Genomic DNA, 25041 nt, shown 5'->3' on the forward strand with positions numbered 1-25041 from the left:
TCGCTTGCTCACTGGACAAGATGCCCTATATATTCTATTGCCTTCTGTGTTTGCTCTATTTCTCTATATCAGATACACGTGTTCTATTCTATCATAGAACGTGTGTCTATAATTATCGATTTGCGTTTGCGTTTGTATATCATCATGGTCGACGAATTAAAATAACATTAATTCAAGAGAAAATTAAGAGAATTAGTACGCATGTCACGTATTCTTTGATGAATCGCACGTTCTGCTGATGATCAAAGAACACACAAATTTTGGCCAGTTATAATACGTGGTTAGCATTATAGAAATTTTTTGGTGCGTGTCTATCTTAAGCTGATGAAAGTTGTTGAATTTTCGTCTGATTTCGTTTTCAGTCACGTGTCTCTGATGTAAACTTCCACTTGCAACCGTGTAATCTGTGCCATATTTTACGCAGAACGGTCAGATAGTGGAACACCGAAAATGTGTCTCTGTTAAGGTCCAGTAATATTTAGTACCTCTGGAAATCTTTTCCTTTGGTATGCCGCTAAGAGCATTGCGACACGAGCGAAAGGTGAAAACAAAATGAAAGAAATATACTCAAAAATATAAGAGCCAGGGGCCATTATTAATCAAGGAACTTTTTAGAAAAAGGGCTCATAAGACAAGATGAAAAATCGAGCCTATTCTAGGTATTGGAAGTTTCAGTTTTTTAACATTAGCTATGTTTGGATTGGTGATTATTAGATTGTGGATCTTTATGCATTTGTGCGAACATTGAAGATGCAACAGTACGTATGCACATAACATAGGAGAATATATGAAATATGAATTTGCACGAATACCTTTTACAATGGCTACTAAAGAACTTTGTTCGTTTTGTTCATTTACAAAATAAATAAAAATTGGAGAAAGATACCCATGTCTCCTCTACATATACTTGCCATCGATCTGTAGTTCGTGTTTTCAAAAACCTCTTCAATTCAAAGACTATTGATAATTTTCTTCTCCATAGTTGTAACGTTAGAAACGTTTATCTCTGCCAAGAATTGCATCGATCGTTCATTCATCATCCATTAGAGTTCAATTAAGAAAGCACGGGGACTACCACATAGCGTTCCGGTGCAAGGTATGACCTAGAAACGACTGTTCGCAAGAAGTCAGGTAAATCGGCGCAAATTGATTCAAATGTCTGCAATTGAGCCGCATTACGTTTTCATCGGTGGGAACGCTCGGAGGGACGAGTTGTCTCTGTGTTTAATTCCCCTCGAGCAGACAGGAACGTAGTTGCAAAAGTAGTAGCAGAACAACTCTTGAGATTACAATGAGAATTTACTGACTTCATTAACGATAAAAGTACCGTTAAAGGTCAGTAAACGTTGAAGCGAGGAGGGCTAGGTCACTGCAGTCACATAAAGGTTAAAACTTGTATAACACGATATATATACAGATATACACGGAGGACTAAGGGAAACGAACTCATGTTGCGTTTCGTGAACTGTCTTTAAAGAACGCACAAAAGGCCTTTCACGTGGCCTCGATCCTTGTATCTGCACGGAAGAACTTCGAGTGAAAACTCGTTCGTTTCGGTGATCAAAGCGTCCACGAACCTTCCTTCCGCTTTTGCGAACAATTAGCTCGTTCTATTCACCAGTAACATACTCGACACCGAGAAAGGGATCGAATTGTTTGCACTTCTCTGTCATTGTTCTTCGTCTGAAACGTGCGATAAAATCTCTTTGTAGTATTTGCAGGGTTTGCAGCAAAGTGTTAGCACTGAAACTATCAAGACATTCACAAAGATAAATTGGTAATTTTGCAATATAAATTATATATGCATATAGAATGGTTTTGATATTTGTATTTGTTTGAAGAATTTTACTACGAGTCTTCAACTTTTTATGAAAACATAGTCTTTTTTTAATTCAAATGTAAATTTATTAGTAGTTCATCCTCAAATGAAAGATTTTGTCACGTGTATCACTTTTCTTCTAAGTTTCCCAATTAATTTGTTAATCGAGCTATTCTTTAAGTAATACATCATTTATATAGCCACGGGATTAAAAGCTAATAAAGTTAATCTTTTATATTGAGTTTAAACCTTGTGAATCGTATGATATAATTCACTTTTAACAAAAACGAAACGATACGTAAAAGCCAGGAAAATTAAAGAAATTAAAGAAATTATTATATTGAAGGAATTGGAATCCAAGTGATAGATAAACTTATATTCCCAGGTTAAAAGATTGATAAAAAACTTCCATTGGCCAAGTAAGAAGTAGGTTTAAATAAAAGAATCATTAAGAAAGAACGTTTGTTTTTATTGCGCGCACCATTCCCGATATAGTTTCTATAAAGGTCTGAAAATTAGTTAAGCGTACGTTGGGAAAACAGCGCGGTCACGAAGAAACAGAAAAAGTGGAACAAAACAACGATTCGTTTTCCCTCCTTGTTCCACCGATTAACGATTCATTAGTTAACTAATCATCGATGTTCCACTGGATTTTCAGTAATCGAATCCCACGTGTACCATCTAATTGAAATTATCAACGTGTAAATAATTCACGAGAGTCGCAATCCCCGTGGACGCTCCGTTAGCATCGATTAATTACACGAACTCCCTAGGAACCAACGAAAAATCCCTGGTCGTCGGCATAACAGTTAATTATAGCGCGTTACCCCTGAATTTGGACCAACGAGCTGTTTTCAATTAACCGTGCGTGTCTCGATTGCAACGCGTAGCGTCCATTCCACGCATCAAAAGTTCGCCTGCTTTCATTTGGTCGGGCATAAATTACGTCTCGACGTGGGTTCATTAACCATACGAAACTCTAGTTGCTTAATTAAGTTGATTACCAAACAATTCGCCGTACTTGGACGCATCTCTTTAAAAAGATAGTAACCTTTTTTCTTCTAGGTCTTTTATTTCTTTTTTTATCTTCCTCGACGCCCACGCCAAGCTCGTTTATGTACCGCTGTTGAATTCGAATGACATTGAATCGTTGGCGTCGAAGCAAGTTCGAGGTTCTTGTACCGGTCTCGAAAAGAGATTCGAAGGCGAACAACGCCAGGGCAGAGAATCCATTACAGCGGGTATTAAGCAAGAGGTACCCGGTCTTCGACCGAAGTCCGTCGTGCACTTGACATTGGTGAAACCAGTAGGCCATGATTCGTGCATACACAAAACTAGTTCGACCGCTTTTCTGCCGGTCGTTGACTGTCGAATGCCATCTTTTATCGGCAAATGAGCCTCGATGTCGTTGGCCAAGGTCAATGGTGAGGATCGAACCACTGTCGACTCGATTCATCGCTTACAACCAGTTGCTATTTCGCGTGTAACATAATACACACGGATAAAACACGATACCTACCGACATCGGAACGCAATAGATATCTGTAACGCTAGATTCTGTAAGATTGGGTGCTGTCAGTAGAAAATAGTTCAGAGTATAGTGAGAAACTAGACCGATTGTGGTAAAAACTCGGTGGTTAAATAAAAGAAAGAAGATGCAAACTTGAAACTAATCTGATTGCGGTCGAGGCTCGGGATCATTAGGTAGACTAAAAGAAGTGCAAATTGTAATATTGATACCCAATCTTTGGAGTATAATAAGAAACTAATCCGATCATGATCAAGGTTTGGCATCGTTAAGTATACCAAAAAAAAAGTGACAATTTTTACGAATGTTTCAAGTTCGAGAAGATGTCCGTATCTTATTAATAGCGATGCTTGAGATTAATGACTGGCATGTGAGAGAAATGTGCTTCTGACAGTTGTATGATCGCAAATTCGATTAGTCATAAGATAATTTCCATCGCGCTTAGATTCCAATATGTTTCTCAACAGACCACCGTAAGACTTTATTAAGTTTCATTAAGCAAATTTATAATACTCGAAAAGATCGAAGAGAAAATTAATGTCAGAATATAAAAAGCATCGTTATTGCCACTCATAAACGAAGAATAATTGGGTAATATGGGTTTGTTGTAAATCAATGTAACGATCGATCGACTTCATTACAGAGATCGAAAGCACAAATCTACTCGAAGTCGTCAGAGTTGGTATTTAGATTATATATCTAAAATAAGACTCTTAACGTTAAATGAAATATTTATTGTCAATCAAATAAGCAGGAAAGATAACTTGCAATTTCTATATATTATTAACATAATCACGACAGTTGTATCTCATTATAGTGATAATGAAATTTCAAACTGTTTCATATAACATATATAATACAATTATATATATACATAAAAGTTTTCTATAATAAATGATACACTTGGATGCATCGAAAAAATGTGGTAGGCTACTGTAATAGTGAAAATATAGTAGATATACGTAGATCGCTGGATCGCTCTCCATTTCCGTGGCGACTGTCCCACGATCGCTACTTTGAAACTGTGTCACGCTTTCTGCATCACTACTCGGCCAATAAGCAGCCAATCAAACGCGAACGAAACCGATCTCAGACTGATTCGTTCCCGTGCAAGTCGATCGTGACAACAGTACCTGGCCTTCCGCTTTTATCAACGTCGATAGAACTTGATCGAAGCCTTCTGGCAAGGAATCGAAGGTGATTTGGTAGATGACTGTCGTAAAGGAATCGACGATCGCTGCGATTACGGGCTAGAAAAAAATCGAATGGACTGTTACGGTACTTACTTTCAGCAACTCTGTCGTTGAGCTAATCGAACGACGAGGTTACGTGCTCGTTATGAAAGCGTAATTGAATATTCCTTCCGGCTAATAGATTTGTAATACTATGTAGTAAAAGTATCAATCTTATTCATTTTGATGTCACATCCCGATCCATCCCGAGATTTAACCTTATCGCGTTTGTTTTACCGTGAAACCAGTAAAATGCGTGCGCCTCTTTTTGTTTTACTTAATTAAGTGAAATTCTTAGTATGTCGTTCGATGGTATTTCTCTCGTTAGGTTCTTCAAGGTAAGGTTATCAGAGTGAACGTGTTTTACGGTGGAAAGAAACTCAATTCAAGAATCAAGTGATTCCTGATCTCCCTTGGGTATGCAGCCAGTCGCTTTTTCATGGGGAGACGATGAAAAGATAGGAACGCGCCTCGTTAAGAAAACGATGTCAAGCTTGTACCTTTTACGTATTGCATTTCACCAGCAGCACGTGGATTCATATCGACTTCACGTTGAACATTTTGCAATACCATCTTCAAATTGGAACTTCTCTTTCTTAAATTGTCCAATTATACTACAATAAAACTTCGTTTACAAGAACTTGTGGCATAAATAGTTCCCATAATTAGAATTCGTATAATGAGAATTCTCACATTCTCTCTACTATTTACGACTTTTCGTTCATAAGTAGCGCTTAGCGTTCAAAGCAAAAGTTCCTTTAATCGGATATTAAGTAAAATTTCGTCAAAAAAAAAAGAAAAAAAAATGGAGTCCATATAGACGGAATTCTACAATATTTCTTAAGCCTACTTTTCAAATCAGGAAGATAAAAAGAAAGAAATTATATAAATAAAATCTGTATGGTTCATGGATGTAGAATAAGAATTCCCACGAAGGATCGATTCCTTTCGCCAAGTCGGTGGCCTGTCACTCTTCCATTTTTCTGTCGCGTTTCCCCACCCGCGAAATTGTGCAAGTAACACTCAATTTCCAATAGTAAACTGAAAGTCGATAAAAAGGAATAGTGTTCGTGATGTAATGTCTTTCTTCTGCCATGCGGTTTCACCAGAACAAATGGTCGTAAGCGATGTTTGCTGTTTTTCAAACGGTTATCAAGGTTCGTGTTGTGAGAAATCGCGACCGAACGGAAACTGGATTTCCGATTCTAATTGACGAGAAAGCTTTATCCCCTTGTGCACTACTTTTTCCCGTGGGACAGCTGCCAACAATATATCAACCTAATTTCGCGAATTCACATCCTGCAAGCTCAAAAAAATAATTTGACATTAAATCAGCGAGATTTTTCATTTATTCCGATGCATAATTGCACCGATTCGTGTGTAATGCTCTTCTTGCTGGATTTCTTGTTATTTCTTTCTACTTGTCGAAAATAAACTAGTTACAGGAATTGAAGCTGCTTCAAAAGAAAATATAACTAACCCGCACTCGTGTACCACGTGTAATATTCGACGAGATCAGAATTTAGAACACTTATGATCTAAAGTGTGATGTAAGGCGATGTTTTATTCGATGTATTCGCGTTTAAATTGCGGAACGGTCGTTTGACGCATACTTCAAAAGTGATACGTTTAATTTAATCGTATTTTCTAACGAGTTCCAAGCGTATCGCAAGCGATTAGCGCCTATGAAAGCGTAGAAGTGCCACTTTGGTTTCGTAATACGTAAACTATGTAGGTTGTATGCACTTATGGAAATTTAAAAAATACAGAAACATAAATAGGGAAACTACAAAAAATAAAGTAATTAATTTATACTATTTTGGCCTTCTAATTAAGTCTTGGATTTCTTATTAAATTCGTTTAAATACAAATTTATTGAAACATCCGCAGTCTGATAATAACTCAATTATCAAAACGATCACTGCGCGATAACCACCGATAAATTAAAACTGTTTAAGCAACTAGTTTAAGCAACTAATGATTCGATTATACTTGAAGACTGTATTCTACCGTTTTGACAAGGAACTATTAACCAAATACCTCACAATGGCATAATTTTTCAAGTTGCACGACGTTTGTATTTGGATATTCGTCAGGATCAATTACACCATTTCTTTGTTCATTTCCTGACTGACGCGACTCTTTGTCCCGTCAAAACATTTGCACGAAGAGATCCGTACGTTCTATTAAATAATCCGCTGGCACAATGTAACCTTTGCCACGGAAATCACGAAATCTCATGAACCTCCCGCCTCATCTTTGCATAACATCGGCGGGATGAACGATGCCATGACATCAGAAGAATCATTCCGGCGTGGTGAACGACATGTCGAGGGGTTGTGTACATGTATTTCGTAGGCAGCAATCATGATTCATGTATTCCTGCAAGCGGTATCCTGGCGAAAATAAACCGCGAGTCATCAACCGGCTGTCTGTCTCGCTAAGAAACGAACGGATGGAAATAAAAGTGCGAACGAGAGGAACGAGTAGGCTCTCTAGACGAGATGCAAACCTAGACGCGAGTGCGTGCATCTTCTATCATACATTATTTTTTCCAACGTAATTGTCTTGTATCGACGCTGACAAAACGCTTCGAGTAGTCTTTCGTTTTACGTTGTTAGCGGACTGCGGATATTTATGAGAATTTGAATTTTTACGAATGTAACGAAATGAAAATAGAATCTAGACAGAAACTTGTTTCACTCACTAAATATCGTAATTATCGTTCTAAAATCCCTCGCAGCCATTCAGAGGCTCCTAAATATTCATGTTCGAAGTTTGCAACTTAATAGATTCTGATGTCTGAAGCTTCCTGGATGCAATGCTTTGGACTTTGAAAAAATTCTGAAATTAATGCATTTTGAAATTCCACAGTCGTCGATCTTTCAATCGGCCTTCGTTAATCAAATATTACAGATATTTAGTGAAATAGTCGAACGCAGTCGGGAATAAATTTCATTTACAATAACGTCTCTTTTTAACCAGCTCCTTTCATTACCCTTCCCTTTTCTTCAGAAATAAATATTTTACTTTAAACGTTCTATTGTACGTTTCGTATTTTATATAATTTTCCACAAATGCATCAACATTCGTACTGCATAATAACTATTATAAAATGTTGTTTCGATAATCTCTGGAAACTTTATTGCATTCGTTACGTAAAAAATTAGATCGGTATCTGAAGTAATTTTCGAATAACTCCGCCAAGCAATCAAAACTAATTTCCACTAGGTATATCTGATAAAGTGAAATGCAGTTACCGATCACTATCATAGTCGATATTACGGATGTGAAACTTACCTCGAAAATAATAGATTTATAAAGCCATATGTACTATGTAAAGTGTAATTAAGTCTGAATGGGGTTCTAATAAACGTTTTCACGGCAGAATAAGGTCCAAAAGCGTTTTACCGAGACACCTACTTGAATAATCGCTCAGAAAATTACAAAGATAAAACGACAAACTTTTGATTAGCCAAGAAGTTGTTTATACCAATTCGCGTATCCGGGAGAAAAACGAAAGGAAACACATAAAATGTTCATCGTAAAAGTTAAATTATGTCTTCGTACATAACTCGCGAAGACAGTACGAACGACTATAAGGAAAAGTATTTGGAAAACATAACAGAGTTCAGATTTTATGACTCCGACATTTACAGCCTCATTAAAAGGGGCGCGTTCTGTGAAAGAGCCAATTTGGCATCACGTAAAAACCATCGACTTTCGCCGCGTAATTAATAATTAAATTATTAAACGTTTAGAACTAAAAGAAAGAAACAGATATCCTTCAACTCGAGAAGACTTATTTTCAATCTAGGAAATGTAGATACTATTTGATCGTTTTAAACAACCCTCTGTCTAAAGTGATTAAGAATAAACAAAAATATGCATCGCCTATTAACTATAGAAGTACTCAGACGAAAGGACAGAAGGTGCCTCAATAGGAAGGATCAATTTTCACTCACTAGAAAGATTGGAACCTTTCTGATCGTTTTAAGTAAATTCTTTGCGTGCAATGAATAAGGATGTACAAAAATATACATCATCCATTATAAAAGTACTGAAATGAAAGGATAGGGTGTATCTCAATGTACAGGATCAATTTCCATCCACTAGAAAGTGTAGAACCGTTTTGATCGTTTTGAACCAATCTCCACGTGAAATGATTGAGAATGAGAAAATACGAACAAAAATATACGTCACCCATTACAGAAGTAATCGGACACGTGGGAGGAGCTATAATTTCACGGAACATTTCTCAACGAAAGTACATACACATTTTGTTTCGTCTCTGTGAGCTGCCGGTCTGAGTATAATACCTGTGGGGAATCAAGGAAAGCGAAGCATTGGACGTTAGTAGGGCGATTTTAATGATAGAATCGGCCGTGAAATTTCATGGCGAGCTCGTGCACGCGTACTTCCGGTGTCTCATCGCCTGAGATCGTAAGCCTTTCACTTGCGTCAGCCGCTCCACCGAGTCATTAATTTGACCAGGCTGCGATTGCCTCGTTTATACGGTGAATTTATCGCCGGTGTACAAAACGAAATCGTTTAAACCCGTGTACGTTTGATCACAGAGGGGACGTCTCTCCGGGAAACGGCACGTCGTATAAACACGCGGAAACGGATCCCAGAAATGGTCAGTTATACGCCTCGTTAAAATATCTGCAATCTTATTTTGAAAATGTTTGAAATATATCTTGTTTGAAATATACAACTGTCAAGAGTTGTTTGCTTTGGAGCGATCTGCAGGCGACGCCTTGACAAACAAAAGCATAAAAAACAGATGATAGATGACGAAGGCCATTCATCTCGCGTCAAACGTTAGGAAGCAAATGAACAAAACGACTTAATAACCTCGGACAAGAAACGGTGGCTTTTATTAAACCAACGCCACGCAATGGTGCCGCGCGAAACAACAATCACGTTGACGCATAAATCATGCAGATGATAGGTTTGATGAAAGCAAGAGAAAAGTGAGACATAAAAGACGGCCGCGTTCAATTGTACACGGCAATCTATGTAGACGTAATTCCGATGACTAGAAAGCTTTCGTTCGGAGTGAACTGTTATTACATTCATTAGCGCAATCGAAACGGTGTTTATGCGGCGCCGACGTTACGAACGAACGCGATGCAACACTCGCTGAACCTTCCCTTCACCTTCTGACGCTCTCCTGCCGTTTGCACAATACCTAGCTTTTGCACAACTCGAGGAACGCTTGTCGAGCGTGTTCCGTAAGATGAGACGAGGACAAGGACAAGGCCAAGTTCATTCGCGGATCATCACGCTTTCTATCTTAGCTTGTATTTCAAGCTATACACAGCATCCTTTAATCTCCTCTTTTTCATGCTAATATCTATGACATTCACGGGCACTGGAATATATATACGATATTCTTATTTCTTTATTTATTGTGCTGGTAAAAAGTATCGTTAGTTGAGTTCTCGAAGGGCATTGCTTGGAAAAGAGCAAGGAATGTTAATGAGATAAATGCAGTAGCTTTTTGCAGCGTGATAATTAGGATAGAGTTTTTAATCTGTTTCCATCTATAGATATCGAGGAAATAGTTGGACATGATTGTTTGATCTATTCGTGAACAAATATAAAAACGTCGAAATGTAAACGGGTCAAGGTATATGGAACAATCGGGCGAGTAATCGATGGTTCAATAGTTGGAATAATTTCATTCCAATAATGGAACGGTGTATTATAATAATAGATGATCGTTATTATCTAATAGTCTCGAAGGATAGTGAGGTAATTTTTTACAATGTCAAGACACGAAAGTGTCTTTGTGTAATATAAACAGTCTGACATTTTGATTACTCGATCGTCGACAGTAAGAACGAGGACGCGAAACTACGATCAAGGCGCAACATTAAGCCTCGAATCAATAGCATTCCGTTACGATCTCACTTTGTTTGAACTTTACCTTTTGTTTGAACTTTAGAGCGATGAGCCTTTGTGACTATGTAGTCTCGTGACTACAAATATCATGCGAATATCGCCGAATAACGGTCCGCCTACGAAACGAATCTTATGCACAGTTAGTCACTTCTTCGTCGATTATTCTGCGGTTCAAAATAATCGTGTTAGAAAAAAGCATCTGAGAGCATTTCATTAACGTTTTATTTACAAAGAAATAAAAAATATTGGTAGATTACACAACAGGAACAATAATTCAATCATCTAACTGTGCGGGAAATAATTATCGCGATCATTAACGATACGTAATAAAACGAAACCGTAATATCCTCACGCAACACGCTAAATTCTGCTCTCACTTCCTTACGCGCTTGCAAATCTAGCCGCAAATACGATATATTATCGAACGACCGTTGCACGTTGCGATACTTACATTTATCACAATTATTAATAAACACCGTGAATAAACTGCGCTTGATAAAGGTAGTCAGATCTGTCTGTAAATTTTTTTATTTTAATTTTACTTTTCTATTTTTATTGTTTGCAATATTATATTTATAGTAGAATTCCATTTATATAAACTTGTCGGGAAGCAACTAGTTTATATAATTGTTCACATTCAGATAACTGGATTCGACAGGCAGCAGTTCATTTTATCAGGCATTAATTAAAGCTTTAGTCAAATAAATGTAGTTCATATAAATGTATATAATGTATAATGTACAATAATATTATAATTACAAATAATGTAACGTTTAATATTAATAAAATAATTTAACGACGTGAAACTATATAACATTCACTATAAATCTCGAAAGAACAGTTTAATGTCTCGTTAGATCTATCCGAGCAGTATGGAACGAACGACCATCCGTCCGATAATTTAATTAAAGGTTAGACACCGAACAGTTCGTTTTGCGCGCATCAACGTTCCCCTGTTTATTCAAGTACGACGCCAAAGTTCAATCGCATACCAAAGGAAAGGACAAACTTTGACTCGTGACACGATCGACGTCGAAGGCTTGACATTTAAGCGTTGCCAATGGTCCCGTTTTATTTCCTTTGTCCCAGTTCGACGTCCTGTTGTTTTGAACTATCCTTTCGAGCGTGTGAAACGGATCGATCGCCTATAAGAATACTGAATCAGAACAAAGAGCACGCGCAAATTACAACAGTTTAAAAGCAACGTATACTACTCGAGAGTTTCGTATCATGAAATCTACGTGAAAACGATGAAATTAACACGTTTTCAACTGGTAATTTTATGGTAATGGTAAACTAGAAATCCTACATTCGCAAGTATCTACAATTAAAAGAACGTACTATTATTAATTCATATAAATGAAAGGAATTTTTCTTTCGTAAAATTTTTTTCCATTTCAATTCCTCTGAATATTTATCTCATTTTTCATCAATCCATTAATCAAACTATTAGTTTCAATGGAGTCGATCAATTGGCTTATTACATTGTACAGTAATCGTGAAACTCGTCGTTAATGTAATGAAACGTGGAAGACGGCATTGTATAACCGATGAATTACAGCATAAGTATGGCGTAACTGGAAAGATTTTCTAAATTAAGATGTTAAGGCGACGTGGAAGGTTTTGACGTATATCAAATTAACTACTCCTTAAATAGAGGTTAATAAGACAGCACAGGTGTGAAATATACTTCATTGTGCACGTTATTAACCTGACATGTTCGATAAAAGAAATGAAAGTGAAAGATTTAAGAAAACACATTTCGAAGCACGGCTTTCTTGTTAATTTCTCGGCTGCTCTGATCGAAATTCGGCGTTCAAACCCCAGTTTAATTTATTTACTTCTTAACCCTTGTTAACCTTAATCGAATACCGCTTGTTCACACCAATCCTTCGAAAGATGTCTTAATTTTAAATCTCTTTAATTGCTTCCAATTCGTTGATTCGCGTCAGCTTGACAACCGACGTGTTCATTTATGTACGGAACGCCTCAATTCATGTCTTGTAGAGGCAAATTACGAATTTGAATATCTCTCATGATCTGTCCAGATTACCATTTTCTAAGCCTTGTTCAGACCAGTTAAATTACTTTATTAATGTAAATCTGTTATTTACTAAACTGAAATTATCCTTTCAAATTTTAATATCCTGGTTTTCATTAGCCAAATCATTTGACTTTTATAAACATAAATTTCAAATCGAGTTACTTCAAACTAATGTGAAGGAGTCTTAAAATAAATTATTAACAATTTCTCCATCAATCCAGTTTTCACACAAACGTATCCTTATTTTTTAAGCAAGCCTTTTTGTACCAGGTTTTACATTTAATTTTCATAGTATCAAATTATTATCGCTACACGAAAGAACTATCAAATCATACGAAACTTCATTCACTTTGGCCTTATTAATTAATATATTAAATGCCATAATAAATACAATAGTGCGCCAATACCTTTTTAGCCACTACAAGTGACCTAAAACCCTTCCAAAATATCGTTTCTTTCGTCATTTCATTTGACTCAGTTCTATCTTTCTTTCACAACGGTCCATCTTCCCTTCCGTGACCGTACTGTTACCTTGACTGACAACAAAACTAGCATTTTCCCAACGAAGGACTAAAGGAATTGCTGGACACATTACACATTCGTATTGTTCTTTCCTCCCATGACGTACAAACTGGACTGTCACGACCATTGCTTTATCGCCGTGTCATCATAAAAGGCATTCGCGTGACAGGGTTTCTAGTCAGCCGACGTAGGTGGACTCTCTAACCCCGGTCTGCGAGTTCGACCATAGACATGCGGCTGGTATATTATGTAAACCGCGTTTCCTTACGAGTTCCATCTTACATAAACCTATGAAAATTGCGTAATAGAATACAATCCACGAGACGTCAGATGATGACACATCGAACTGGAGATCCGTCATTACAGGTGGCGTGCGAAATACAGTGAAAGTCTGCCGTCAGGGCGGCATCGCAGCCACAATGTTGTTTTGACAAATTTGTTCGACCGTTTCTAACGATAACTGCAAGTCGTTTAAAGACCAATTGAAACACGGCATAGCGCAGGTGACTTTGACGTTTTCTTAACGCATCCCGTGCCTTCACGCAGGACCAGTTTTCACGTATTTCAAAATCCGAATCACAGAAATCATTAAATGTGTGAATTTATTCACGCTTTCTATTCTTACCACTTGTAAACATCCTCGTATATTATTTGTCTTTACCGAGTTTACATCGCCTTTAGCACAGAACAGTACTCACACAATGCTCGGGCGATAATCTCGTGGCATTAGATATAAAACGATATTTCGCGAAATTACAATATTTCGACGATTACCTGGAGATTCGTAGCTTGTAAGTTATCCGAGGATATCGTAATCTGACAAGTTATCGCAGATCCTGTTAATTTCGTGTTTCACGTTTTTCGTCCCATTATCTTGTTGCTAATGGCTTCCCAGCTGCGCAACAATGTGACAAATCGTGTTCTTCCGGACGAATGATAAATCAGAGAACAAATGCAAAACTTTCTACATTGGACTGTGCTGAAATTGAGAGTTTTACCGACCCTCTAACAACAGTAAATTTTAATCTACATTCTTTTCTTACCTACTCAGTTAGGTAATCGAATGGTTTACGAAATTGCTACGGGAATTGTAGAAGAGCGAAAAACCAGCTTCACTTATGCTCTTATCTATTTTATAGACCTTTTTTTTCATTAACGAGAACTCATTGCGAGTCCAAGTATCGATTACTAAAATGCCGTTGCGACAGAATTCCTTTTCAAGCGAATCGTGCTTTGTTTTATCAACCATTCGTTTAGTACCAATCGGTAACAAATAATTTGCTGTTAGCGCGAACGAAGCTCAAGAAAACCCCGTGGAATGCAATAATTATCGAACATTATATATGTATATATATTATAAATTTCAATTTTTTCATCGACAGAATCCATCAATTCAAATAGCTTAGAAGCATTAGAAAGAAGAAGAAATCGTGATCCTTCAGAGAAATTTCTCCAGCAATCGCATCGCTGCGAACTTTTACGCGGAAACGTTGCAAAACGGATTGATCGAACAGCGATTTGCATATACTTTCGAAGAAATGTCAGGCGTGAATGTATCTAGATGCGGGAAATGATCAAAATAATACGAAGTTCGTAGTGTGGCCTAATGGATGATAATTTACGTTCAAATTTATGTTTGCCTTCTCGATTTGTGGAAGATGGTTCGTTCGGTAACAACAGTTTTCATAGTCACGCTTACTTAACGTATTGAGAAAAATAATCGAGATAGTGTAGTTCCGTACTTCTTTCCGCTGCATTATTTTCTATCTTCTTCGTGGAATATTCAAAGAGCGTGGTTGCCATCGTGTTCACCACGAAAGCTATGGTACAGTTTAGACAAATGGTAGCTTTCAAGCTTATACGCGAAGTTCAAAGCTTTGTAGATGTACCGCGGCTGTCCGGGAAAAAAATTCGCATACCAAGCGAGCGGCATAATTCATCCGCAAAGAATTTTTACGTCACGATGTCTGTTCGGTGTAGGGTCGTAAATAATGCACGCCTATGCCAGTTGCGGACGAGGCCGACCGCCTGGCGTGCGACCGGATAGAACGCTGAATTACAATACTATAAACCTTTAAGAATAGTTGCGTAGGATCGTTAAATATCCAAAAACAGTTCTTGTGTCAATTCGTTGCTCAGTCTTGTTCCCATAGAAAGGTACAGGTAAATAATAGTGTCAATCGTGCATGGAGAATTTGATTAATTAGTCTATTAGGTTATAACGTTTCTCGTACCAGTTCTAAGTTTTACACAATGAAGGTCATTATTAAGAAATAGGAAAACGCTTCTACTGAGAAATTTATTAATTACACTATTACGCCACACGGTTTTGATATTGCTTATGAGTCTTAAACAGCGGAAGACGTTTTGAAATAAAACGTAACATTTTTTCATAGAAAATTCATATGATCTTAATACAGATCGATTAAAACATCTGAGAACTAAGACATGTTTTGACGATTACTTATGAGATGACATGATAATTTTTTTAATGACAAATAGTAGGAAACTATTTATCTCTTAGAGAAACAGTATTTGATACAGTTCTAAGAATAAAGAATTTCTTCCTTGTCAGATAAAATAAGTACGTATGAATGTATATCGAACTTTCGAATTTTTCCAGTGTTCAATCGATGTATATTGTATGTATACTTAATCGACGCTGTTTTATCGATGAATATTTAACTTTCTCTACTTTCCATCAATGTCATTCTTCACAATAAAGTATTGTACACTCGTTACATGAGTAACACCAGATTTTCCAGTTTCATTGGAAGTCCCACGCGACATCAACGGTTTTACCGCAGCAATGAACAAATACGGTGAGGCAAGTGTACCGCGTGATTTTTATTCATCGAACGTTACCCTAGATCAACATTCTACGAGAGCTTTGAAACCGCGGCGAGTGCTACGCAATCCGAAATTCCTTCAGATCCTTTTTTAATGTCCTCGTGCTCACGATTTTTTTCACGTGGCAAAACCGGTTTGTAAAGCACTGTCTAGCTCGGCAATGATTTTTAACCGAAACTATGATATTCATAGAAGTTCCAAATTATCTCCGTTAGAATTCTGTTCATTTCGATTTCAGACAGCAACGGATTATACGCGAAAAAATTGCTCAAGATTGAGTTTCCTTTTGTAAAAGAACCAGGAAAAACAATGTTACAAACGTTAACAAAAATTTTGCAAAAGGAAACTGATTTTCCCATGAATATTTCATAGAAACCAACAAGTAATGCAATCGAAATAAAATCAGAATTGCTTGAGGTATTGAAACGAAATCCGAGATAATAACAGAAAAATAAATTACGAATACGGTGTTCTATAATTGGGTATCCGAGTGGCCGCGGGCCGTGGCATCTATGTTGTGAAAACCGCTCGCGAAAGTCACTCGAGCGTCGCGATAATTAAAGGGAAAATATAGCACGAGGCGTGCTGCTAATGTGACCATCAAATTAATCGTGGTTCGCTCGCGCGTTACTCTCATCCTGGGCCGCACACCTCGTGGTTATAACTCGACCTGTAGCCGTTATAATTAATGTGTTAATCGTTCTTTGTACCTGCTAGTAATTATCCTATTGACTAATAATGCAATTTCGGGGACGGTGAATTGTTTTCTTTCTCAACGTTTGTCACGATCGAAGCAACGAGGACGGGCTTATTAGTTACACAACAAAATCATCTATTCGCTATCTTCGTCGAGGGTCAAGATAAAGATAATTCAACGATAACGTCTACCTTGACTCGCGAGAGTTTGCGTCTGTATCCAAGAACAATTTCTCTCGTAAATCGCCTTCTCTCGCATACTTTTGTAGCATTGAACCGACAAGCACGCCCGAGATAAATGATCGTTTTTAGGACTGTGAATGTGCATTAGGAGCCGGTAGCGCGTTTTAATCGGGGCTATTTTTCCTTATAAATCGAGGAGTAACTTTTACACGTACCACGTGAAACGATACAAGAGAACCTTTCGAATTTTTTGCAAGTCTCGTTGCTTTCTTCGTGCCACGCTTGTTTCATCTATCGTCATAATGGTAGCGTTGAAACAATATTAGGCGCCGTATTGCACGTGTATAATATGTCGCATCACCATCGTCGTAACTGTTATAGTTATGGAATGCTGTAGCGTTGAAACGTGTATTTACCTGTTATAAATAGCAATAGATTGTATCGTTTACCCGCTGTTAATTATCTACATCTGCTGTATTGTATCTTATACTCGTTCTGCTACAATACTTTTCACCTGCGCGTTATTATATCGCGAAAACCTCGAAGAAAAGCACCTTCCAGTTTACCTGTCGATCGTTTTCTTAGTCTTCTTGCTGGCAGCTTCTCTCTTCGTGTTGAGCTCTACGTTTATTCGAAACCTTTAAATCACCTTTGGTCATATCCTGTAAAACCAGTTTTCTTAATTTTAAATTAAATAGGACACTGTTGTTTTAATCGTACCATTTATGTAATTTATTAGATATAGCGAATTAAATGTTAATTTAAATTCAGATATTTTAACTTTCAAATTCAAATTCTAAAATTTACATTTTTTAATTTTAAACGACTAATTACAGATGTGATCGCCGATCAGACGCCAGCATCTTCTTTCTGGACTCCAACTATTAAGACAGGCAATATCTTTACCGATGATAGCGCCGACTTTTTCCCCTCGAGTCATGGCTTGGTGCAGACCCATCCGACCGGTAACGTATTTAGAAGTGGTTTCGGCGGAATCGACAATCTTGGTAGTCGGGGGGTGACTGTCAGGCCACCAAGGACAAGACCCCTTGACTATAGCGAACGCGCCACGGCTGAATTACGACGAAATCCGGCGCTTTCCTCGCCGGACGAGTGTGCCAGAGCTTGTCGCGAAAATGAACCTCCGAGGATATGCTACTATCACTTCACTCTTGAGTACTATACTGTACTTGGAGCGTGAGTATCATCTTTCAGAATCTTCAGCCAAGAACAAAATTCATGAATATAAAATTCTTTCTTAACATCTTAGCTGCAATAGGAAAACAGAGATGAGAATAATAAAGAAACAAATCTGCATTTAAATTCTCAAACTTTTTAATTCACTTTCAAATTTTTAGTCTATTAGACACTCAAACCTCAAATTGAGACATTTGAATTTCCAAACTCAAATTTATGCAATTTTAATATTTTTTCATAATTTATAGGGCATGCCAAATTTGCACTCCCAACGCAACTAACGTCGTTTGGAGCGACTGCCAGTGCGTTTTAGCAGATGGCGTGGAACGAGGTATTTTAACAGCGAATAGAATGGTTCCGGGACCAAGCATTCAAGTCTGTCAGGGTGACAAAGTCGTGATTGACGTGGAAAATCACATCGAAGGTATGGAAGTTACCATTCACTGGCACGGTGTATGGCAAAGAGGAAGCCAATATTACGATGGCGTACCGTTTGTAACGCAATGTCCTATTCAAGAGGGTAGCACATTCAGGTAACTATAAACCAATTTTGTTTCTTCATTTCGCTTTTCTTTCCAAACATTTCGCTTTTCTTTTCATACATTTATCACGTGCTTGTGTACACATAGGTACCAATGGTTAGCTGGGAACGAAGGTACGCATTTCTGGCATGCTCACACAGGATTACAGAAAATAGACGGTCTCTACGGAAGTATCGTAATACGTCAACCACCAAGCAAAGACCCTAACAGCAACCTTTACGACTACGATCTCACTACCCACGTTGTCCTCCTTAGCGACTGGTTCCACGAGAACGCGGCCGAGCGTTTCCCTGGTCGTCTTGCAGTTAACACCGGTCAAGCGCCTGAAAGCGTATTGATCAACGGGAAAGGGCAATTCAGGGTACAAATCGTCAAATTTATCCTCGTTATGTTATGTCTTGTTTTTCCATCTTTGAAAAATATCTACGATACCTATAAATTAAGTCGTAATCATATATGTCCTTACTTCGTTCACTTTTCCTTCCTCTCTGAGTCTGTTTCTAATTGTCTGGACATCCTAATAAAAATTTCTTCACCCAGAATTGGAACCTTATTCACGTATAAATTTTCCATCATTTTGGTGAATCTTATTTCATCAGTCTCAATTTCAGTGTCTCAACTATTCGCAAGAATTATTCATAACTACATAATCTTTTATACTGTGTTTCCTTCTCCTCATATTTTTTAATGATCACTTCCTTACCCAAAATAGGATCTTGACTAATATATAAATGTATAATTAGTCTAGTGACTTCATATTTCAATGTTTATATCGTGTAGAAAAATTATTTACCACTGCACATACCCTCTTACTTACTTTACTTTCTTTTACTTCTCTTTTACATCTTAATAAATCTTGCCGCCCAAAATAGGAACCTCATTAGCATATAAATTTCCAATCACCCCAATGACGGAATACCATAGTCACCGCATCTAAAATCTCTCATTCCTCTACTAGATTTTAATAAATCTCGTCACTCAAAACACGACCTCCATCAGCATATAAATTTTCAATCATCCCCATGATCTCATATTTCAGTCTGTAAACTGACTGAAAAAATCCTGAAACTCTGATGAAGCCCCATACAAACGACGTGAGACATTCTAGAACCCGTTTCTGTCCGCAGGATCCCAACACCGGTTTCATGACGAATACACCCCTGGAGGTGTTCACTATAACTCCCGGCCGTCGTTATCGTTTCCGACTGATCAATTCCTTTGGATCGGTCTGTCCATCTCAGATCACGTTCGAAGGTCACTCCCTTACCGTGATCGCGACCGACGGAGAAGCAGTTCAGCCAGCCACCGTGGACACGATCATCTCATTCTCCGGTAAAAATCCTCTAACCTCGATTACTCGATTTTTTATACCCTCCGACATCAGAGGGAAAGCGCATTCGCTTTTATTTTCCTAGACTTTAATTGAGGTACGGTTGTGAAAGTAAAGTATCTACTTGTATGATTTACAGGCGAACGATACGACTTCGTAATAAATGCGGATCAACCGGTTGGCGCGTATTGGATTCAAGTTCGTTCGCTCGGCGAATGCGGTATTCCGCGTGCTCAACAGCTAGCCATACTACGATACGCTCGTGGTCCTTACCAACCGACTACTACGGCACCAACTTACGATTTTGGTCTCCCGCAAGGTGTTGTAAGTGTCACAAATGTCATTACCTTAAATAAAGAGACATACTTTGAGTAGAAGTAGTTCCTTTAATTGCAGGAATTTAACTAAAGTAAATATTAAGCAAACAAACCAAATTAGTGCAATAAAGTACTTCTTCTAGACAGGTAATGGGAACAGCCTTGTTTCTATGGGTGGAAAGGATCCAAAAAGATTCAATAAAATAAAATAATTTTTAGAATTTTGTCATTAATATCTATAGGCAATTGATGGAATGAAGAATATGTCTTAGGAAATTTAAAATAAAGCAAGAAACTAATCTGTCAATGATCTATATGTATCGTTTATACTTATCAGCTACGGTCAACTATAGATAACACAGAAATCGAAGAACTTTCTATCTTACCAGTAGTAGATAAAGAGACTCGATATTTCCTGATTACCAAACCACTTATTTGCAGGTACTGAATCCTCTGGACGCGATTTGCAATCGTCAACGAGATGACGCGATTTGCGTGAGCCAGCTGAAGAATGCTCGTCAAATTGATCAAGGAATTCTTCAACAACGTCCAGATGTGAAAATATTCTTGCCATTCCGCTTCCTCTTCTACAGGCCAGAAGAAGTCTTCCAGCCTCAAACGTATAATCGATTCTTGGGTAAGCGGCTTTACGGACGATTTCAAAATCGCACTAGGTTCCTTTCTTAAAGGATGGCTTCTTTTTCCTTCGATCTGTCGCAAGAATTCATTACCATCGAATCCATTAAGATGGAATTCAAACCAAGCCGTTTATCATTCCGCGTTTGTACTTTTCACAGTCGCCCCGACCGGAGATCATGTAATCTCTCTCGTCGATGAAATCTCGTTCACATTTCCGCCGGCGCCTCCGCTTTCGCAAATCGATGATATCCCGCCCGAACAGTTTTGCAACGGTGACAACAGGCCTGCTGACTGCGGCGCTAACTGCATGTGCACCCATCAGGTTGATATCCCGCACAACGCGGTCGTCGAAGTGGTTCTCGTAGATGAAGGTACGATCTTTTTCTAAAAAAAGAACTTTGGAAGCATATGAAGATCGTAGAACAAAAACGTGATGAGTCATATTTTTCATTTTATCAAGGCAATATCCTCTTATTAAATTTTATCTACATATTTTCATCATTCTCTTATTTTTCATAAAATTTCATAAATTTATATATATTATTAATACTTCAATTTCATACTAAGATGCTTTTCTTTACCAATCAGGTAACGTGAAATTTAGAAAATCAAGAAAAGCGGACTAACCATGTTTCTCTTATGTAGTCTTCATATACAATACATACATATACACACTAGCATTGTCTTAACTCGCTGGGATTTTATTTCGTTAGCTAGTCCATCGGTTTGTGAAGTTAATTTCGTAGAGTAATAATAAGTAAGGTCAGACATTCGTAACTCTCTCGTGTTCGATGAAGACGGAATACACTTGGGATTTTCTAAAGATGTATAAAGTCCTAGAAATATTAAGTTCTAGAAATAAAACCCGTGGTTTTTTGATGTTGTATTGCTGTAAATCAAATTCCAAGTGCATATACCCCTTACAAATCTGGATATATAGAAAGTAATTCTATGGTTTGATTAATTTTTCTACAGTTCAGCAACCCAATCTGTCGCATCCTTTCCACCTACACGGTTACGCTTTCAATGTAATTGGTATCGGTCGCTCCCCGGACAAAAACGTGAAGAAGATCAATCTGAAACACGCGTTGGATCTCGATAAAAGGGGACTTCTCAATCGACAGTTCAATTTGCCACCTGCCAAGGACACTATAGCTGTTCCAAACAATGGCTACGTCATTTTCCGCTTCCGCGCAGACAATCCTGGTGAGCGAAACTGCGCAACGCGATTACACGTTTATAATTCAAATCATTGCGATCATTCAACGTCATTTCTCCTTTACAGGATACTGGCTGTTCCATTGTCACTTCTTATTCCACATCCTTATCGGAATGAATTTAATTCTACACGTTGGAACACATGCCGATCTTCCACCAGTGCCGCCGAATTTCCCAAGATGCGGAGATCACCTACCGCCCATAACACCGCCATCGTTATTAGACTCATTTCACTGATCCATCCTAAGGAAAGTGAGAAATTAGAGGCGGTCCAAAGCATACACGATATTTTTAGCGTATTCCTGTAAAGTAGTCAGTATGCTGTAGCGAATCTATTTCGTAAATCTTCCTCTCGTTGGGTCGTTCGTCAGAGAACGCTCTACGCGAGAAACAAAAAAAATGGAGGAACAGAGCGAGCAAAAGAGTGTATGAGAGAGAAAGAGAGAGAGAGGGAGGGAGAGAGAGAAAGAGTCAGAGTGAATGAAGAGAGTAAAAGAGACTCATGGTCTTCGAAAATACGAGGTTCATGAATCAAACGATAGGAGAACAGGCGGAAAGAGAGTTCTTAATCAGGCACACCAACAGACATCCCTTTTGCTGCCGCAATGGCGATCGTTCCCAAAAGACGGTAACGAATCCACTCGCTGGCAACAGCCAATATTTATTATGTCCTAGATGCTTTGCCACTTTATGCGAATCAACGACCCATTTCAATTACGTGACAAGAAAGAAACGTGTCAAGAAAGAACGACGCCGGTGATCTATACACCGGTACTCGAGAGTATCCTCAGCCGGTTGCCGAAAGGAAATCGCGAAAAGTTACTAACATTTGTAACTGTGTACATAATGTAGAAATAATTGTGTTACATTTTAACAAGACATTAACGTGGGAGTTGTTTGGGATAAAATGGCGCGCGGAGGAATCTTTGCGAAAACAATGCGCACGGCGTGGAAACCTTTCACCATGAGATGATCGATCAGCGATCATTAGAGTAACGCTATTTAAGGATATTCGATCCGTTTCATTTGAATGAGCGTAGACCGCTAGCTTGAGCGAAATGGCCCGATACACGAGCGACGAAACGCTTCGCTGGATCGAGTGCAGGTTCCTAAAGTGGCCTTTTTAGTTAGGAAGGAAAATTCGTGCCCATAACTGGCGCATGTGGCTTTCGTTCTTGTCCTTGTCAGCATTTCAAGTAGTGCAGTTAGGATATATACATACTGGAGGAAAGGTAACTTTAGCGTATCACCTAATATGTGGAGAATTAAAAGAAATGAGAAAAAGATACAAAAAATATTCGTAGATAATTAGTGTCAAAGAAGATGGTTGGAATGTCGAAGAAATTTCTCGACGTAGCCGCGGATGTATCGGTATTTCCGTTCACCTTTTACGAAATACACGCACCAGGCTGCGTCGTTACTTGCCTTCCTCTTTTTGTTCTAGAAATTAACGATTTACGATACTATTCATTATTTATTTTGCTCAGCATGAAATTTCGACTTAATCTCGGGCACGTTCGATTCCTCGCTGAGCTTAACACAGCGGGCGAACCATTTCATTGGTCATTTGCGAACATTGAATCCTTGAATCAATACTCGATCAACTATAATGTATATTCAGGCTATACTTGTTCTTATAGTACTTAACCATTTTTCGAATGACAGTCGATATTTTATCGTTAAATAAGCAAACATTAGCACGTAGACAGATTTGCTGTCGCTGATTTATACATACCTATATATTTCTACACTTATTCATGGTGCTTCCATTTTTCCTTCTACTATTTTTTTGTTTTATTCTATCACGATATTAGAGAATTCATGTTAAAACAACTACTCGCAACTCACAATTACAACGCTTGATACCGTTGAGAGCGATCACGACTCAGTGCTAACTGCATCCTCGCGAGTCGCGCACGACAAACACACGTGCACCACGTCACGATACTCGCCGTTTTGTAGATAATATTCTTCTATTTCACTTCGCTAAATACACTCGACAAAACCGTTAAAACACGAAATACTCGATCGTGGCGATACTTAATCACTGACGGATTAACATGGTGTACGTCGTCTATACAGATATGTATTTTATGACGTCGCTTTTTAGCGATGATAGCACGTTTGTTTCGTAGAAGAGAGTGTCTCTGACGTTGCACGGCCCGCTATGGAACCCCTGTGATTTATTTCACGTAATTTATGGTGGAGAAGCTCAACCTTTCTAACAGGAAAGAAATAACAACCAGAGGTACTCTCTTTGGTATTGTTAAAGATAAAACACGTACGCTAATCTTCGTTTTCAGAATTTTTTCTGCGAGACCATTTATTTTTATTGGCCTGCCTTGAATTTCTCAGGGCAACGTTCTTTGACACATGTTCGATAAGGGCAAGTTTTCGAAAACGAAGAACTGTCGTTAGTCAGACGTTCAATCACTATTTATTTATGAAAAATTTTGTTTCTCTACACGAGTTTCGTGTTGACAAAGGATATTGAAATATTGCATGTTATTTCTGTTACGAATTAATTTTCTTCCCCTTTTAACTTATTTATACACTTTTGATGGTGGATCTATAACGTACAAATACTCTTTTATAAGATCAACTAGCAGAGATTGTCACTGAATGTACAGAAAAGTGTCACTAAAAACGTACTGTATGTTTAACCAAAATGTTCACTGACAAAATTACAAAAAGTCGAACATTTCTAATAATAATTTATGCAACGAAAATTTCTGACAGATTCAGCGGTTATTGTCCACATGAAGAGATGAGTTTTCGTGTTTTTTGTACAGGTAGTATTTAAGCGAGTAATTCGCGTATATGCCGTTATCAAGTGAAGATGTACATTTAATAATAAATTTTTTTTTAAAAGCTCGACTATCTTTATACTTTTGTCGATGAAAATCTCATAATCCCATTGCATGGTCTATAAAAGATCATTTCATTCTTTTATCACTATGCTACGTGATAAGATGCTGACCTAACTTTCTTAAAAACCGAGGACAACGACCATG

At 37.9% G+C, this 25041-nt stretch overlaps 1 protein-coding gene across 1 annotated transcript in view; it reads left to right on the forward strand.

Annotated features, from left to right (window-relative positions):
* The window catches only part of LOC117208225 (laccase-1-like), a 46215-nt gene extending 21586 nt beyond the window's left edge, over window positions 1-24629 (forward strand). The window contains exons 2-10 of the mRNA XM_033449211.1: window positions 17621-17981; window positions 18230-18514; window positions 18611-18884; window positions 19651-19855; window positions 19993-20177; window positions 20612-20807; window positions 20968-21180; window positions 21785-22015; window positions 22095-24629. Coding sequence (XP_033305102.1) covers window positions 17621-17981; window positions 18230-18514; window positions 18611-18884; window positions 19651-19855; window positions 19993-20177; window positions 20612-20807; window positions 20968-21180; window positions 21785-22015; window positions 22095-22264 — 2120 coding nt within the window. The 3' untranslated portion in view covers window positions 22265-24629. The remainder of the gene's footprint in view (window positions 1-17620; window positions 17982-18229; window positions 18515-18610; window positions 18885-19650; window positions 19856-19992; window positions 20178-20611; window positions 20808-20967; window positions 21181-21784; window positions 22016-22094) is intronic.
* Window positions 24630-25041: the final 412 nt, after the last annotated feature.

The sequence above is a fragment of the Bombus bifarius genome, unplaced genomic scaffold, assembly GCF_011952205.1.
Source record: "Bombus bifarius isolate JDL3187 unplaced genomic scaffold, Bbif_JDL3187 scf7180000008058, whole genome shotgun sequence".
In the NCBI taxonomy this organism is placed as follows: Eukaryota; Metazoa; Arthropoda; class Insecta; order Hymenoptera; family Apidae; genus Bombus; species Bombus bifarius.